The sequence below is a fragment of the Ascaphus truei genome, chromosome 4 (genome assembly GCF_040206685.1).
Source record: "Ascaphus truei isolate aAscTru1 chromosome 4, aAscTru1.hap1, whole genome shotgun sequence".
NCBI lineage: Eukaryota > Metazoa > Chordata > Amphibia > Anura > Ascaphidae > Ascaphus > Ascaphus truei.
Window position 1 is genome coordinate 254,554,724 of NC_134486.1, and position 17,060 is coordinate 254,571,783.

At 42.2% G+C, this 17,060-nt stretch overlaps 1 protein-coding gene across 4 annotated transcripts in view; it reads left to right on the top strand.

The window, feature by feature from the left end:
* The window catches only part of LAMA2 (laminin subunit alpha 2), a 736,088-nt gene that overhangs the window by 453,281 nt on the left and 265,747 nt on the right, over positions 1–17,060 (top strand). For all 4 annotated transcript variants that reach the window (XM_075597283.1, XM_075597284.1, XM_075597285.1 and 1 more), the window contains 2 exons: positions 6,983–7,219; positions 15,097–15,240. In XM_075597283.1, coding sequence (XP_075453398.1) covers positions 6,983–7,219; positions 15,097–15,240 — 381 coding nt within the window. The remainder of the gene's footprint in view (positions 1–6,982; positions 7,220–15,096; positions 15,241–17,060) is intronic.

Below are 17,060 nucleotides of genomic sequence, written 5' to 3' on the forward strand. Positions count from 1 at the left end.
TTAATTATGTATTGAGGTGTGGGTGGTGGGTGTATTTTTATTATATATTGTGTATTTTTATGTATTGGTGGTGGGTGTATTTTTATTATGTATTGGGGGGTGGGATTATATGTATTTAGCAGGGTGGCTTTTTTTGGTATGTATTTTGTGAGTGGGATTGAGTGAGTGAGGTAATTGACGGAAGGTGGGGGCGAGTGAGAGGAGAGAGAAGGGGAGGGGGGAGGGAGTAAGAGTGAGATGCAGGGGAGAAACATACATGTGAGGCGGGGGGAGAGGGGATGAGTGAGGAAGAGGGAGTGAGACAGAGGGGAGAAACATACATGGCAAGAGGAGGAGAATTGTAAGGGGCTCGTGCGTTGTGAAATGGAGGGGGGGGGGGGTCTCGCAATACCGTCGAAGAAGGTCCCATCCTGAGGACCGAAATGTTGGTTGGTTGCGGTGCCTATGTTTTAATACGTATTACTTTTGCTTACCTTCAGTGTGCTGTCTCTTTTTGCCAGGTATGATCTGGTGAACTAGGTATATTGATACTATATGGGATTAGCATCTGCCCTTAGGGACATCATGGTGTTGTGCATTGCTTGATATATATATATATATATATATATATATCGTGGGTTTCGGTGTTGAGCTTGCTGGGACTGTGTATGTTTACAAACACAAAGGTTTTATAAAGGTGAAATTTCTTATGTGACACTTCTCTTTATGAAGGAGTGTCAAAAACAACACAGGGTATAATCTATAGACGTTTGTGATCTTTTTTCATACTCCGAGAGATTTACCCAACACAGGATAAGCTGCCAGAGTTCTGGGCTTCTATAGAACATAAAATGTAACTTAATAGTAATCTAACTGCACACAGAAATATTGAGGTTTTAGGAATGTATTATCAAGATTAAACATGGTCTCTTGTAAAGAATTTCGACATTGGTATCACAGTTGAAAAGTGTGATGCCCAGAGTCGCCAATCCCCTCAACCCCAATAAAACACAGATAACAGAATGGGGTAAAACTGCCACAGCTTGTTTGTTAATAAACTGACCAAACCAATAGGATTAAACCCCCTTGGTCAAATTGGCACCCCTCACCACCACCACTTGTCACACACTTTCCAAACTGCCACAAGCCGCATTTGCCTTATTATAACTACACTGCCGCTAAGTAGCACATTAACCATTCAACTCTATTGCCAAGGTTGCCATATTGGCACAGGCTCAAGTCCACTGAGGCCCATTGCACATCAAAGAGAGGCCATTTTCTCAGACCCCAGCTGGCCTCTTGTAACGCTGTGCTGCCCACAGACCAGACCAGTCCTCAGTACTGAGGTGGGAAGGGAGTATACCACACACCCACAGCAGTGAGGGCGTCCCCGGAGTGTGCTAGTGAGTGTTGCCGGGTCTGGTGCGAGAAGGGTAGTCAGATACTTGCCGAGTCCTGGGCACCAGAGGTCCGAGTAGTGGGTCCATAAGCCATGGGTCAAGGGTAGGAGAGTACAGCGAAGTCGTAATCCGTAGCCAAGTCCAGGGGTCAGAGAGGTACACGAAGTCAGAGGTAAGCCGAGGTCAGAATCCAGAGAGGGTACGCAGACGAGCCGGGTCAGGAACGGGAGCTGAAACACAGAAGAGAGCCAGGCACAGAACTCCGAACAGCACAAAGCCACCAAAAGCTATGCAGAGCGAGGAAGAAGAGGAAGTACTGGGGTAATATAGTGTGGCTGACCAATAGAGGGTAGAAGTGGGGCAGAGGTGCGTCCAGGCAGTCTCTGTGATAGGCTCAGGGGCAGGGAAGCCAGGAGTGTGGCTGGGGTGCATGGTGCAGTGTCTCGTGATTGGCAGGGGGCGGGGCCACCCGTGCAGGGCGAGTGATGAAAAGGTTGGGTGCACGCGCGTCCTGTAATCCTCCCGCGCGCGTGACCCGGAAGCATGGTGGCGGAGGCAATGGTGGCGGCGTGTGCCACTGTGGAGGATGGGCGGAGCGGCATTCTGCCAGTGGGGGCGGAGCCCTGACGGGGAGACGATGCAGCGGCTGCCGCGGCACTTAGTTCAAGTAAGGAGGGGACACGCCGCGGGGGACGGGTCCCCCGATTCCTTACACCTCTGTGACAGACCATAAACACATTTCAACACTTTTAGTTTAAAAAAAACTAATTTCTTATTTAGTGTGATTCTCTTTTAAATTTTTATGTGATTACAAGAAAAAAAACCAGCATAATTTATGATGCTTAATTCAAACCAAAATGAGAGAGAGAGAATAGGGACTTTTATGGTGCTTCATCAGCACAGCCTGACCCCTTTTCGTACCAGACCACCTCTATATATGCATATCCCATCCTGCGGTGCCCTTTCCTCCAGTTCCTAGCCATAGAAAATACAAACTATCCCCGACAACATGTTCCGTTAAAAAGTATGGGATGTCTTCCCCTGTCAATATTCCCAACCAAACTGTCAGGGGTAGCCCTTTAGCCTACAATACTGTAATGCTGTGGTGGCTACTTTTCAGTTTTAGATTGAAAGTACCTTTCTAGAACAAGTCAGTAACTAATCATAATCATATTTTTAACTCCAATTTCTTTTAATTATGATTGTACTTGTTACAAGTGTTTGTTAAAATGTCTAGTATCCCTCTATGGGTGAATCTTGTACATACCCTTATTTAATAGTAACACAAAGTCATGCTGTGTCTTTATACTGTACCAATTTGACTTATAAAGGTGATGGAATGTACTGTAGAGATTTCATAAAGTTACCATCATTCATTTTGTTTTTGAAGTGTTGCTTATTACAGACGGCCTCTCTCTCTCCTTACTAGGGGTCTCCAAACTACAGCCCGGGGGTCACATTAGGCCCCCCCTCAAGATTGTATCCGGCCCGCAGCAACTTGAAATATATATATTAAATAAATATATATATCATTTCCTAGTGTAAGCACGGCATCCTTTCTTTGTAATTGTCACATTTCTCTTTTGTTATAAAACATTTCATGCTGATTACCCCAAAAAGATCCAAATAAAACGTATTCATTAATTTATAAAATATATCAATATATCAAAATTATAAAAAGATTATTTTTCTTTGCGAAAATGTGTACAATATACAACGTGTCCCTCATACTTAAAAGTTTGGAGACCACTGCTCTAGACCCTGCTATAATGTTTATGCTACTATCATGTATAGTACTTATTCAATTCTACAAATCTTGTCCTTTTTTCTAACCCCTACATCATCATTTATTCTCTCTTATCACCACTCCAGCCTGCATACAGTACATGTAATTTGAATTGCTTTATAACTCATAGTACTCACATCAAACAGATGGTAAATCTGACCTTGAATATTTCCTTTAGGCATGTAAAATGCTTAAATGATTACAGTAGATGATCTATGAACAATCAGTTACAATGAGATTTGCTTTTAATTGTCAAAGCTTCTTTTCACCCGAGAACCAAGCTGGCAGCTACCTACTCTGCAGTACAGAACAAATCAGGGCTGGCAGCTCTACCTACTGTACAGTACTGTACTGCATAAATCAGGACTGGCAGCTCTAACTACTGTACTGTACTGCATAAAACAGGACTGGCAGCTCTACCTACAGTACTGTACTGCATAAATCAGGACTGGCAGCTCAACCTACAGTACAGTACTGCATAAATCAGGACTGGCAGCTCTACCTACAGTACTGTACTGCATAAAACAGGACTTGCAGTTCTACCTACAGTACTGTACTGCATAAATCAGGACTGGCAGCTCTACCTACAGTACTGTACTGCATAAAACAGGACTGGCAGCTCTATCTACAGTACTGTACTGCATACATCAGGACTGGCAGCTCTACCTACAGTACTGTACTGCATAAAACAGGACTTGCAGTTCTACCTACAGAACTGTACTGCATAAATCAGGACTGGCAGCTCTACCTACAGTACTGTACTGCATAAATCAGGACGGGCAGCTCTACCTACAGTACTGTACTGCATAAATCAGGACTGGCAGCTCTACCTACAGTACAGTACTGCATAAATCAGGACTGGCAGCTCTACCTACAGTACTGTACTGCATAAATCAGGACTGGCAGCTCTACCTACAGTACTGTACTGCATAAAACAGGGCTGGCAGCTCTACCTACAGTACTGTACTGCATAAATCAGGACTGGCAGCTCCACCTACAGTACAGTACTGCATAAATCAGGACTGGCAGCTCTACCTACAGTACAGTACTGCATAAATCAGGACTGGCAGCTCTACCTACAGTACAGTACTGCATAAATCAGGACTGGCAGCTCTACCTACAGTGCAGTACTGCATAAAACAGGGCTGGCAGCTCTACCTACAGTACTCTACTGAATAAATCAGGACTGGCAGCTCTACCTACAGCAATGTACTGCATAAATCAGGACTGGCAGCTCTACCTACAGTACTGTACTGCATAAATCAGGACTGGCAGCTCTACCTACAGTTCTGAGGTGGGTGAGGGAAAATCCCTAATTGGGTTCTCTAATACTGGTAATGCTGTGGAAAATCAAGTCCTTGTAATATATAATAAGAGCAGGATCCAACTCCCCTTTTTATTACTGACCAGTCTTATGTCACACAGTGACTGTAGCCCAAATAGCCAGTGACAGGTATAGCACACCAACATCAATAAAAATGATAAATATGCGGTGAGGAGCTCCAAAATATCAGGAGACTATAGACCTCTGACCTGTCCGATGAGTAGTATGCTCGTCTTCGGTGGTCTCTCTCTGGATGGGTCTTCAGTAATCCCATGGCTCCATGTCATCTCCACAGTACTAGAGCATCCCGCACTGGCTAGGAAGTAGTCACATAAGGAAGAATTGGGTTAGAATATACTCACATAACCGGCACTTGATTCCTTCTCCGGTGTGTGATTGTTGGGGGAGGATCCTGCTCCGTCGTGTGCTTCCGTCCCGAGCAGTGTAGAAAATCGCAAGGCAGGGATGTGGTAATGAGCACAGCAGAAAGATCAGGCTGGAGGCAGGTGCATCGCCAAAAAACTTTAGTTGGGGCATGTGAGCCAAAAAACTAAAAACACATGAGGAGAATCCTCTGACGCGTTTCGTCCACGGAGGGACTTTATCAGTTTTTTGGTGATGCACCTGCCTCCAGCCTGATCTTTCTGCTGTGCTCATTCCCACATCCCTGCCTTACCTACAGTACTGTACTGCATAAATCAGGACTGGAAGCTCTACCTACAGTACTGTACTGCATAAAACAGGACTGGCAGCTCTACCTACAGAACTGTACTGCATAAAACAGGACTGGCAGCTATACCTACAAAACTGTACTGCATAAATCAGGGCTGGCAGCTATACCTACAGTATTGTACTGCATAAATCAGGGCTGGCAGACACTTTTGCTTGCTGAGGACAGTAAGTCCTGCAACATTTGTAATGTGTATTTAACCTAAACATTAGTCTATAAGTTACAGGTCTTTCTAGTAGTAATAACGGAGGGAGCGGGACTAGGTGGACCTTTTATTGGACCAACAAATAGTATATATGTTACAAGCTTTCGCACCTCTCAGGGCCCTTAATCGGGTATGATAGAAATATAGAAACATAATATTATATACACTCTTTATAAGAGGGATATCTGGTTACAATGCATGGTGAGAGAAAGTGGGAAATAAGATAAAGAAGAAACTGGTAGCTGAATGGGAAAATTAACAGTAGAGACAGAGAAGGGTTTTCTAGGGAGGGAGGGAGTGCTATGGGACAAAAAACTGTATGTATATAAATATCTATTTATATATTATCCTACCATAACAATTTTAAAGTCTGGTTAACTATGTAAGAATGTTTACCAGGGGTTAGGGCATTTATACACACACACACATTTATGCAAATGAGCACACCGTAATATTTCCATTAGCTATATGCTTTAAGGTGGAGGGAGGGAGAGAGAGGGGGACAGAGGGAGAGAGGGAGGGGGAGAGAGAGCCCCATAGCGAGAGAGAGAGCCCCATAGTGTAAAAAAAGTAAATTTATTGATGGGGAAGAGGGGAAGAATATCACTCACAAGGGTAAATAAAAATTGGGCAGTTGTGAACATTATAACCGTCAACCAGATGACTCTGCAACCGAAATCCAAGGTCCACATCTCACTCCACAGTTTGGAACGACACCAATCTGCTGCTACACACACGGAGAGCCTTAGATGTTTACAAAGGGTCCGTTTTCAGCTCCAATACAGTCTCCTGTGGTAGCAAGCCGCAATTGTATTTCGCGTGCGATACGGCCTGATCGTGCGCATGCGTTGACACGGGCGACTTTCTCAAAGGGGAAGTACAAGAGACATGGTTGGCTGCAATATAAACCCTGTGGGTTGCCTAGCAACCCGTTATTGCCAATAGGATAGGTTTTAACAATTAGCTCTACTAATAAGCTCTTGAGTTTGGGAATCAACAAACAAATCTGACTACTATACACTACCGACACACTTAATCCGAGCAGGGCTGGTTCCGCAAGCCGGGGGATGCCCCGGCTTGCTAGCCCCACTCCCTCGGCGTGCCGCGCGTCACCGATGCGCGGTCACGCGTCATCGGGTGCCAGCGCCCCCTGCACGCGCGTCCAGGGCTCCCCGAGGGAGCCCTGGTGTCCCGCGATGTGGGGGACGGCGGCAGGGGGTTCCGGGGGACCCGGCGGACCCGGCAGCGGGAGGGAGAGCGGAGGGCGCTCTTCCGCTGCTTCGGCGCGCGCCCGGCACCCTCCGGCGCGCGCCAGGTTACTGCTGCGGCCGAGAACGGGCAAATGCTCGAATAAACTCGGCCGCAGCAGTAGCAATAACACCCCCACTTTTCACACCACTGTACAGTAGTAGACTATTTTGGAGTATTGACACGTGTAGGTTTTTGGAGAAAATCTTATCATGTACAATTTTTTTTTAATTATTATTATTATTATTATTATGCAAAAAAGAAAACCCAAATAATATTTTTTTTAAATGTCATTGTTATTTTTCCTTAGGCCTGCGATTGTGGGGGCCCAGGATCACTCAGTCGTCAGTGTAACCCAGACACAGGCTGCTGCTTCTGCCGTCCTAACTTCTCCGGGGACAAGTGTACTGCCTGCAGTTTGGGATACCGGAGTTATCCTCATTGCATTAACTGTGATTGCATGTTGGCGGGAAGTGAACCTCAGACCTGTGATCCCGAGACAGATAAATGTTCTTGTGCTGAGGAGACAGGACAATGCAACTGTAAGGTAAGGCAATCAAAAACAAGTCAAATAGCTCATTTAAAAACATTTCTTTTTTTCAATGTGGCTAAGAACAGGAGATCTTCCAGAAACAAAGCTGGGAGATAAAAGAGCAGACAATTTTATAAGAAATCACTGGATGCATTTATTTTTACTTTGATAAATACTATATTTTGCACCAATTTGCTACAAGAGTTTGGCTCATATTCTAGGATACACAGGTTATGGCATTTACTTGGATGGCAGCTAACGCTGGATCGATGTGCAATACCCACATTGGCACTTAGTAAATCTCTCCCTTAAATTATAGCTGTCACGATCAGGGGTTGATCAGACTACCAGGTTAGTTTGGATCGCCAGACAAATCACAGGAGTTTCATTAAGCAGGTTTATTTAGTAAAGGCTAACAGTTAATCACACACAACATACTGTAGATATATACATAGGTAACTTTCTGTGGGGAATCAGGGAGGTACTCGGGGAGACTATGGGAGGTGTACCGGGGTAAAGTACAGCGAGGTCACCCACTATACAAGAACATGCTATTATTATTATTATCCATAGTGCTGAAGAGATTTTCTCTTAGATAAGTGCTCACTGTATCTGGGAAACAGGCACCTTTGTCAGCAATCAGAGTCACGCTTGAGGCTGACTTACTGTAGTGCCGATGGTTATTCTAACACAAACCAGTGGCAATCGCCAAAAAGACCCAGGTACATGCTGGGTACATGCTGGGTCTAGTTTAAGGCAAGTTTAAGGCATTTCTGCATTGACTAATTGCCCATCAGATTAACAGCGGGGGTCCCTGGCAGTCCCATTCAAACTGAATGGGACTGCCAGGGACCCCTGCTGTGTTAATCCGATGGGTCATTAGTCAATGCAGAAATGCCTTAAACTTGCCTTAAACTAGACCCAGCATGTACCCAGCATGTACCCAGCATGTAACCGGGCTAGTTTAAGGCAAGCTTTAGAATACTTGTTGTCTCGCCTGTACTACAGGATGCAGACAGAGCACAACGGGCTCAGGACACTCCACAGAGGATACACAAATGCCCACAGGATACACAGGGAAACTCAAACAGATTCTCCCCCAGAATCAGGATCAGAAAAGAACACAGCATGATGGCGGGTACAGGGGACTTACAGTATATCCAATGATCATTTAGGACAGTGTTGGGAATTCTGGTTTGGGACAAAGAACATCTCTGCACATGGCCCTAATTCAATCAGCCAAGGCTGCACATGACCCTCAAACATTAGCATTGGAGGCTGAGTCCCTGACAGACAGATGGGCATCTGGGCAGGTTTAGGTAACACTGGTCATGTACCTAAATACCATATATTTAAAATACTTTGCGAGATTCCTATAGGGAATACATTACACATAGTTTAAACATACAGTATAGAAGAAGAAACTCAGAACAGGAACACAAATTAACAGTGTTACCAAATGGTGGGCTAACTAGAGATTTGCAAGCCACACCGTCACAATACCTATTCCCATGTCAGTGTCATATTTAAAGATTTAGGGCTTAAAACAGATAATGGTTCATGAATCTTCTTGAATATTATTATGCTCGGAAAATCTTAGCAGGTAACACTGCTGTACTGTACATGCTGTAAGGCAGATCTTGTGTGCTGCAAGAAAATCTAAAAAATAAAAAAAAGCTTACAAAATCTTGTCATGATGAAATATCAACAACATATGTCTTGCCAGATTCAAAACTATAGTTAGTTGCTTTAAACAGTAATGCACTTGCTGAATACAGATGTAGCAAGACTTACTGTTTTCACTGCCGTGGCACACGCTGTCATGTGACCGTGGTGGTTGCGGCATAGAAGGATTAATGCTGCGGGGAGTCACATTCAGAATAAAAAAGGTGTTCAGAATTGGTACAGTATCTAGACCTTTCTGGTACAAAACTTCGATGATAGCTGATCAGGTCATAAATATTACCCACAAGCCTTGCAAATTAAATGATTAACATTAAAGAGCACTGAGGGACTTGTGCAATAAATGTCCTCTGTTAAGTATGCTGCCTAAAGCAAAAATCGTTGCTTGTACATTTTCACTGGCTTCCCTGCAGAAACTGCACTTGTTAAATGCTTTCTAATAATTGTTTAACCACACAGTTATAATTTGGATGTGGTCCCAGCTTGAGACCTACATTGGTTTTGATACAGAAAGCTAGTAGCATTTCCCACTAGCACCGTTTCATACTAACAGCATTCTAGCCTCAATTTGCATTATACTGTCGTTGAAACTTTTGGTTTCGCAGAAATTGAAACATTCGTTTTTTTCTCATGGCGTTCTTGAAACATGTGGTAATCTATAACTGTCACGGGAGGCCAGATATTTACATTTTTATACCGGGATCATATCACTGAGCATAACCAAGAAGTAAAACAAATTGCAATTTATTACTTTGAAACAGACATACTCACAATGTATTACAATTATGCAGAAGAAAACACACTTACTGGGGCTCTGGGGGAAAAAAATAGACTTTCCTAGCGCTTTACAGTCCTTAAACCAAGGTTTGCAGTTGACCCGGACTTGTCCCGAAATGTCCTGGATTAATCGGCATGAAGTACCACACGCCACCGCTGGATAAGCTTCGGAGTGTTGAAATAGTTTGACCGCGAGTCCCAAACATCCTGGAACTCAAATCAGCATGTAGTTCCAGGAGTGACCGCTATGTTCGATTTGTAGAACTTGGCCGCAAAAAGTCGGGACAGAAAATATTTCAGCTCAAAGTCCTTGAAGCCGACTCGCTGCTATTTCTCACAGAGCATCTTTTGGTGATTTTGAATTTGCAGCTGCTGTCTTGGTGCTTAGAATCTCCTGAGCTGATTGGCTGCTAGGCTTCTTATAGGATTTCTGTCCCATTCACAGAATACCTCAACCAATCAGAGCGTGGGAATATTTCCACCAGCCTGAAGCTGGGCGGCCATGGATTTCAATTCTGCAAAGGGGCATGCGCCAACCTGGCACCTCTGCCACTTAGCATATTGCACCCACCCGCTCCTCAGAGTCTGGGAATGGGGAAATGGTTGCCAGGTTGCCCTTATTCATGCCAGGATGTGGGTACTCAAGCATAACTCCGGTTCTCCGCCCGCCCTAACACCTTGGCATTTCTGGGACTTTCAAGTCCACGACCCGAGCAGACTCAGTGGTACCAAGCCTGGTGGCCATCTGGTCTCTCGGAACCAGGGACTTGCAAATCCCCCAGCTCATATACAGTGCACAAAACATATATACCTTTATACACCAGGTTAATAAAAATTTCACAAAATTGTTCTAAGTCACTCGTCCCCTAGGATCTACTGAAAAGACGCGCACGTTCATTTTCAAAGCTCCTAGACCTTCCTATAAGAAGTTTACTAAAAAGTGGCTTCAAATAACACTTAGGTTAAGTTTCAGTGTTTCTTCTATTGTACCAAAGATGGACTTAGAAATAATTTCACTCTCGCAACCTCATGGATGGTTGGAGACACTTCGAACCTCTATACCGGGTCCAGCTGTTACTGCATACTGGGGGCATATACTGCAGGGGACACCCCCGAAACCAGGGACCCCTGACTCTACCCGGGATATGCATATCCCTATGCCCCCTTTTATCTTTCTGGTCTGTGCTGAAGCAGGGCATCCTGGCGGTGAGCCGCGTAACTGCTTTCCAGGGAGGACTTTGTTCCGGAGGTCTGTGTCTACATGTACCCTGAAACTCATAGCCTGAGAATCTCCACTGGTTAGCACTCCTGGAAAGGCAAAAGACACATACATTCTTTATTGTCACATATTTTACATACAATGCATGGCAGAACATATACAACAGTCAGGCCCAAGAGATGACACTCTAGGCCCCCAAAACATGGATCAGGGGCAACCAAGTGGGCTTGACCTTTATTAGTGAGACTGCTTACCCCCTCACCGTCACAATAACTGACAGGCATTTTTTTATTTACTTTTTTAGCAGTTTAACACCTTTCATTTTAACTACTTTAGCTACAGTACATCATGTTCATGCCACTCCATTCACTAAGAGCCGATAAGCACACATATCTGGCATTACAGTATGTGCTATTCAAGTCTATGGCAGTTAATGGGAGATCAGTGAGCATTACCCTGCATCTGTGCTTCGTGAATCCCAACATTTGAATCTTTAATTCTTTTAAATTACCTCTGTGACCATATCCTGCTTTTCTAATTACCCTGTCCATGCCATTTCACTCTCTGCCACCTTCCCCTTCCTACTTACTTTCCCTAGATGAACACTACCTGCAGGATTATGTTGATTTCCATCCATCTTCCCTACCCCATGGTCTTTTTCCATACATTTTTATTTCTCTGTTTTTGCATTTTTTTTACTTCCCCAAATATTTATCTATACTAAGCTAACTCTTCCTCTTGTTTATCTCAGTCTAGTAATTATTTCTGCTATTCTTTTCATGTATTGTCACCCTGTTTATCTGTTTTCCTTGTGCGTTTAGCCACCTTCAGGGACACAGCTATAGCCCGGGCAAAGCCGTAGGCCGAGCTCGAGGGCCCTCTTTGGAAACGCCGGTCACGCATGCGCGGTCAGCAAGTGCTGATCACCCATGCGCACAAGATGCCGGTATGCCGATCACGCATGGGCAGCCGGTAAGTGCCGATTGCACATGCGCAAAATTTTGCCTGGGGCGCCCCTGCATGTTTAGCTATGCCACTGGCGACCTTCTGTTTCTCTTTCTTTCCACGTTCTCCTTTTTTCCCCATTCTTTGCTCTTACACATGAATTTATATATATGTTTTTTTTTGTTTTTACCCATCTAAGCAGCAGGATCTGTAATTTGCTGTTTGCTTTTCAGTACAGTACCATTTATGCAAAGAGAAACTGCCGCTCACCCTAAAGGCTGATTGAGACTTCCAGCGTACTCTAAGTACAAGAGGGCACTTCACCACAGTATCTCTAGGGCAGGATGGCCCATGAGGAATACCAGACTGCCCAACTGAAGCCTGATCTATGCTCTTAAACTCTATTAATATTTCTGAATGATATCTTTGCCATACCAAAAGAGCTTGATTGAAAGCAGCAGTCCAAGCTGCTGTATTTTTTTTTTCTTTCCAATATGGGCAATCACAATATCACAATATCAATACAAGTCAGACAATGATAAGTAATTAGCTATGTTGCCGATCGATCCTTTCTCCTGTGATCAATCGGTGAAGATTCGGCCTGGGGGTTCACTAAATGGCTGTCAGTGCAGCAGAAGTGGACCAAAGATGCAAAGTTCTGTGGGGAAGATGATGTGACCAGGCAGTCACTAGATACAATTGTTGCACTGCTAGAGAGATGGCAGGGCTCATAAAGGGGTGTGCTAGAGCCTATTTCAGAAGAGGGAGGGGATGTGACTTTGTAAATGGTTGTTATAGAAACAAAACATGCTTGTTACATTATAATACATTAACATTAAAAATGTAATTCCGAGCTGTTTCATTAAAAAAAAATGCTTCCAATATATGTTCTCATAGTACAGAACTGATTTATTAAAAAAAAACACACGTAGGATATTGCTTGGTCTGCAGCTTTAACATGTTATTGTCACAGAGGCAAGACTTGCGTATTTCAATTCCTTTTAAGGTCCATGTGTAATGGCTTGGAAAATGGTAATTTAAAGAAAAAGGGTGCAATTTCAGCTGTTTTTATTTTTAACATTTGAAAAGATAGATACAATAGTAATCTCATTCAACATCATAAATGTGTATCTGTATGCATTTCAAGACATGCAGTTAATATATTGTGGGCTCGTTTTAGAACACTTTAGAAATGCAGGGTTCTTGTTCTTTACGTTTAATTAATATACCAAATATACATATCCATTTTGAAAAATAAATCTAAAAGATTCAAATTTCTTAGCATGTTTGTGATGATCTCTTGGGGTTAAAATTAAAGTTATAATAACACTGTTGATCCAAGAAGGATCAGAAAGGTTCCTCTATTAGTAGCACTCTATGCTGGATTATAGTAGGCGGACTACAATGGTCCAACAGTTAATTACTGTTATTAGGTCTATTGACCCATAGAAACCGGGAAGATCAAAAAATAATAACATTTTATTATTTCAAATATTTGTTAAAAACACACATAAATTCATTCATTCTTTAAAATAACCCCATGATGAAGTGGCTGTATAGGTAGCCCTTAAAGATGGATATATCTTAGTATATAAGGTACGGACTGCTATCTATAAACATCTATTCCAAATAGATCCAATAATTAATTCAGGTCAGCAGTATAATCCTAGCGTCAAATGTTAGAACTTGTGGATTAATATAGTATACAAATTTATCTTGAAATAGAACTGATTCAATCCATCCATAAGATCATAGGCTCGTCAGACCTCTATAATCCAATTGTGCATGTATCATATATAGTTATACCTGAGTATGGTGACATAGGCATACATTTGGAAGTGTATTGCCACTGTATGGGTTTGTAATTCTCCTAATTAGTATCCGGAGACATGTATATATTAAATGATTGTGATATATATCTAAAGTGGTGCATTTTTTCCACAGTATCATCTCAGTAAGGGATAAACACAAATCATGAATACATATATATGCTGTAGAAAAACTTCCTCTGTTGATCCTAGTAGGATCCGTGCCCGTGTACCCAAATCGGAGCACTACCGTCACAATGAGATAGTAAAATAAGACCGCAGCGGGTCAAAGATAATACGGAAGGCTCCGTCAATGATACAAGCATGACTGTGTTGATGCTCGTCTGCTAAATCTTAAAGATTCAAATTTCTTAGCATGTTTGTGATGATCTCTTGGGGTTAAAATGAGAGAGCAGAAGAATATTAATGTACAATGCAAAAAATGTCTAATGATTTCTGAGAGTTTTGCTTCACAGGAAATTTAAAATGTTCAAGTTGTAAGTTAAAAGTATAAATAATGACTTTATAGTGCTAAACGTTGCCCCTAATACCCAACATGTACTGTACAGCAAAACATGAATTATACTCATTAATAACATTAACATACTGTAATTGTACGAAGCTTTACTGACACAGAAGACTAATCACCATGATAAGCAATAAAGAGAAAGCACGTACATAAGAAAAGTACAGTATATCATTGCCATCACACCATTACTAATACAGTACTTGCCTTTATAATCACTGTTGACACACACCTGGAAAAAACTCTATGGGGGAGATTCACTAAGTGCTGTATGCTGATCTGCGGTATCGTACACAGATCTGGAGTTCTCTGCCATTTGAGTCAATGACAGATAATGCTGGATCCGGGTGTGTTATCCTGCATTTGCGCTTACTAAATCCTGGCATACTAGTAAATGTGAATCCAGCACTTCCCTTAAATACTGTTGATATTATTATACTGACTTGTGTGTATGGTGGTCCTCTTTTACTATATACAGTATGTAGTATTAATGTCACACAGACTGCAAAGATTGTAGCTCATCGCTGTCTGTAACATTTTGATAAATTGGTTGTCTGTACTCTGTACATGATACAAAATGACATTTTAAGCACAACCAACTACATTTAAATGACTACAGTGAATACACAAAAGCTGTCTTAACTCTTGAACAGCTAAAACGACTATAATTTGAATCGGTTCAATCAGAAATGGCATTGACGTCACAATAGCAACATTAAGTATCATTTGCTCTTGTGCAAAGTGTTTTGCATATTGTCTAAAATCACATTCTACCTAAATTTGCAGACATCTGCGATATTAAAATTGATCATGTGGTGCCATCTTTTATATTTAAGTGATTCTCTTAAATATAACTGACGGCAGAATGAAGTTGCATCCAAAATAATAGCAATTAATTTAGATCCACTTAGATTATGAAGTTTCTCTCTTGCAGTTAAATGTGGACGGGGTCCACTGTGACAGATGCAAGCCCAGCACTTTCGGACTTAATGTAGGGAATCCACTTGGTTGCAGCAGCTGCTACTGCTTTGGCCTGACTACCCAGTGCACTGAAGCAGATGGACTGATCCGTATGTGGGTGAGTAGGAAGCTGTTGAGCCGTATAATACCATAATGTGGTTCCCTGCTGGTGTATTTTAGTAAAACATGCTGAAGCTGCTATTATATAGCAACACATTTAGCCAATTACATTCCTCTCACTTCTCCTACTGTATTCTGTTGTACAATAGCTTTTAAAGTTTAACCAGCAATAGTAATAATTATAGTATAGATCAATAATCTCCAAGCATTAAAAGTAAACTTGCAAGGTCCCGTGGCCCTTTATACACGTATACTGCCATGTTCACAAAATTCTGCTGCAACGTGTCAAAAATCTTGTAAAATTGGTAAAATTATGTGCAATGTAAAAATGTAAGATTATTTTTTTAAAATGTGAATAGTCAGGGTTGACCATCTCTAAAAATGATATTTTTTTGTAGTATATCTAATTTACTAGCTTTAATTTAATTTCTTGCAGTGATACCACATATTTCAAGTTCTTTGTGTTTACCTCTTGCCAAAAGATAACGTCCAAAAGTTTATCTCTGCTATGAGAGTGTAAAAAAAGAGTAAATCCTCATACAGTAGTGCAATTAGTAAGCAAGTATCAAGAAGACAAATTTGTCTTTCACATGATTATTGATGTTAGCTATAGTAATCCTAATGCCAATATTTAATACAAATATCATATATTTTCAATTGGCATCTTTGTTTTTCCCAGTCATTCTGCTCTTCCGCAGTAACTAGAGATCTTGCACTTTTTTCTGCCTGACTTGTCATGTAGTCTGTACAAGTAGGACAATATATGCATTTTGCATGTTATTTTTTCTTATTTATTTGAGTAGCTATAATCCTGACTCTGCCTCTAATTTCATAAAGCTTGCTTGTGTTACATATTTATTTCCCTGCTTCTATACAATGAGATATCCTTGCTCATACAAGTGGATGGACGTCACACACGCAACGGAATTAAAGACATGACTAATTAAGATGTATTTCCATGTTTGCTTGCTTATTTATTAAAATTGCTTTAACCCTTACAGTATGTGTAAAGGCAAATCAGATGTATGGAATTTGCAAGTTTCTGTACATGTGGCTTTTAGAGGCGATTTAAAGCAGCAATCCGCCACCAAAAAATAGATTCTTTTTTTATTCCACAATTTTTTCAGCATTAAGGACCCCCAATGTTCCTGGTTGGGTTGCTGCTGCACTTCTGGGGGCCTTAAACTTGGTGGCCTGGCTGCAGTCATTCAATACCAGGCCACAGCATCATATGTTGCAGCTTCCTACTGACCTGCAGTTTGGGGACCATTTTGATTTCCCCAAGAGGGAGAAGAGAACACTGACACCTAAAACTGTATATATCTAGAGAAGCAGGGGTCCCAGGACCTGAAAAATGCATGGATTGCTGCTTTAAAATGCCTAACTATGCTATGGTTTGCCAAGCAAAGCTGGTAAATTGCATTACAGGTCCCCAGATCATATATATGAAATGTTAATACATACTGTATGTATGTTGTGCAGTTTAGTATTACTATAACGCTAGTATTGGCCATTCAGTGACAAATGCAAGCAGAATTAGATTGGAAACCGCCATCATTTATAATGCAAGAAGGTCGGTGGAAGATAACTATAAGAAAAAATACATCTGCCCAGTTGTTTTCCCCTCACCAGCTCTCCCCCCTCATCCTCATCAGCTCCCCCTCAACAGCTCTCCCCCTATTCCTCATCATCTCCCCCTTACCAGCTCTCCCCCAACTCATCATCAGCTCCCCCTTACCAGCTCTCCCTCCCTCATCATCATCAGCTCCCCCTCACCAGCTCCCCCCTCATCCTGATCAGTTCCCCCTCACCAGCTCT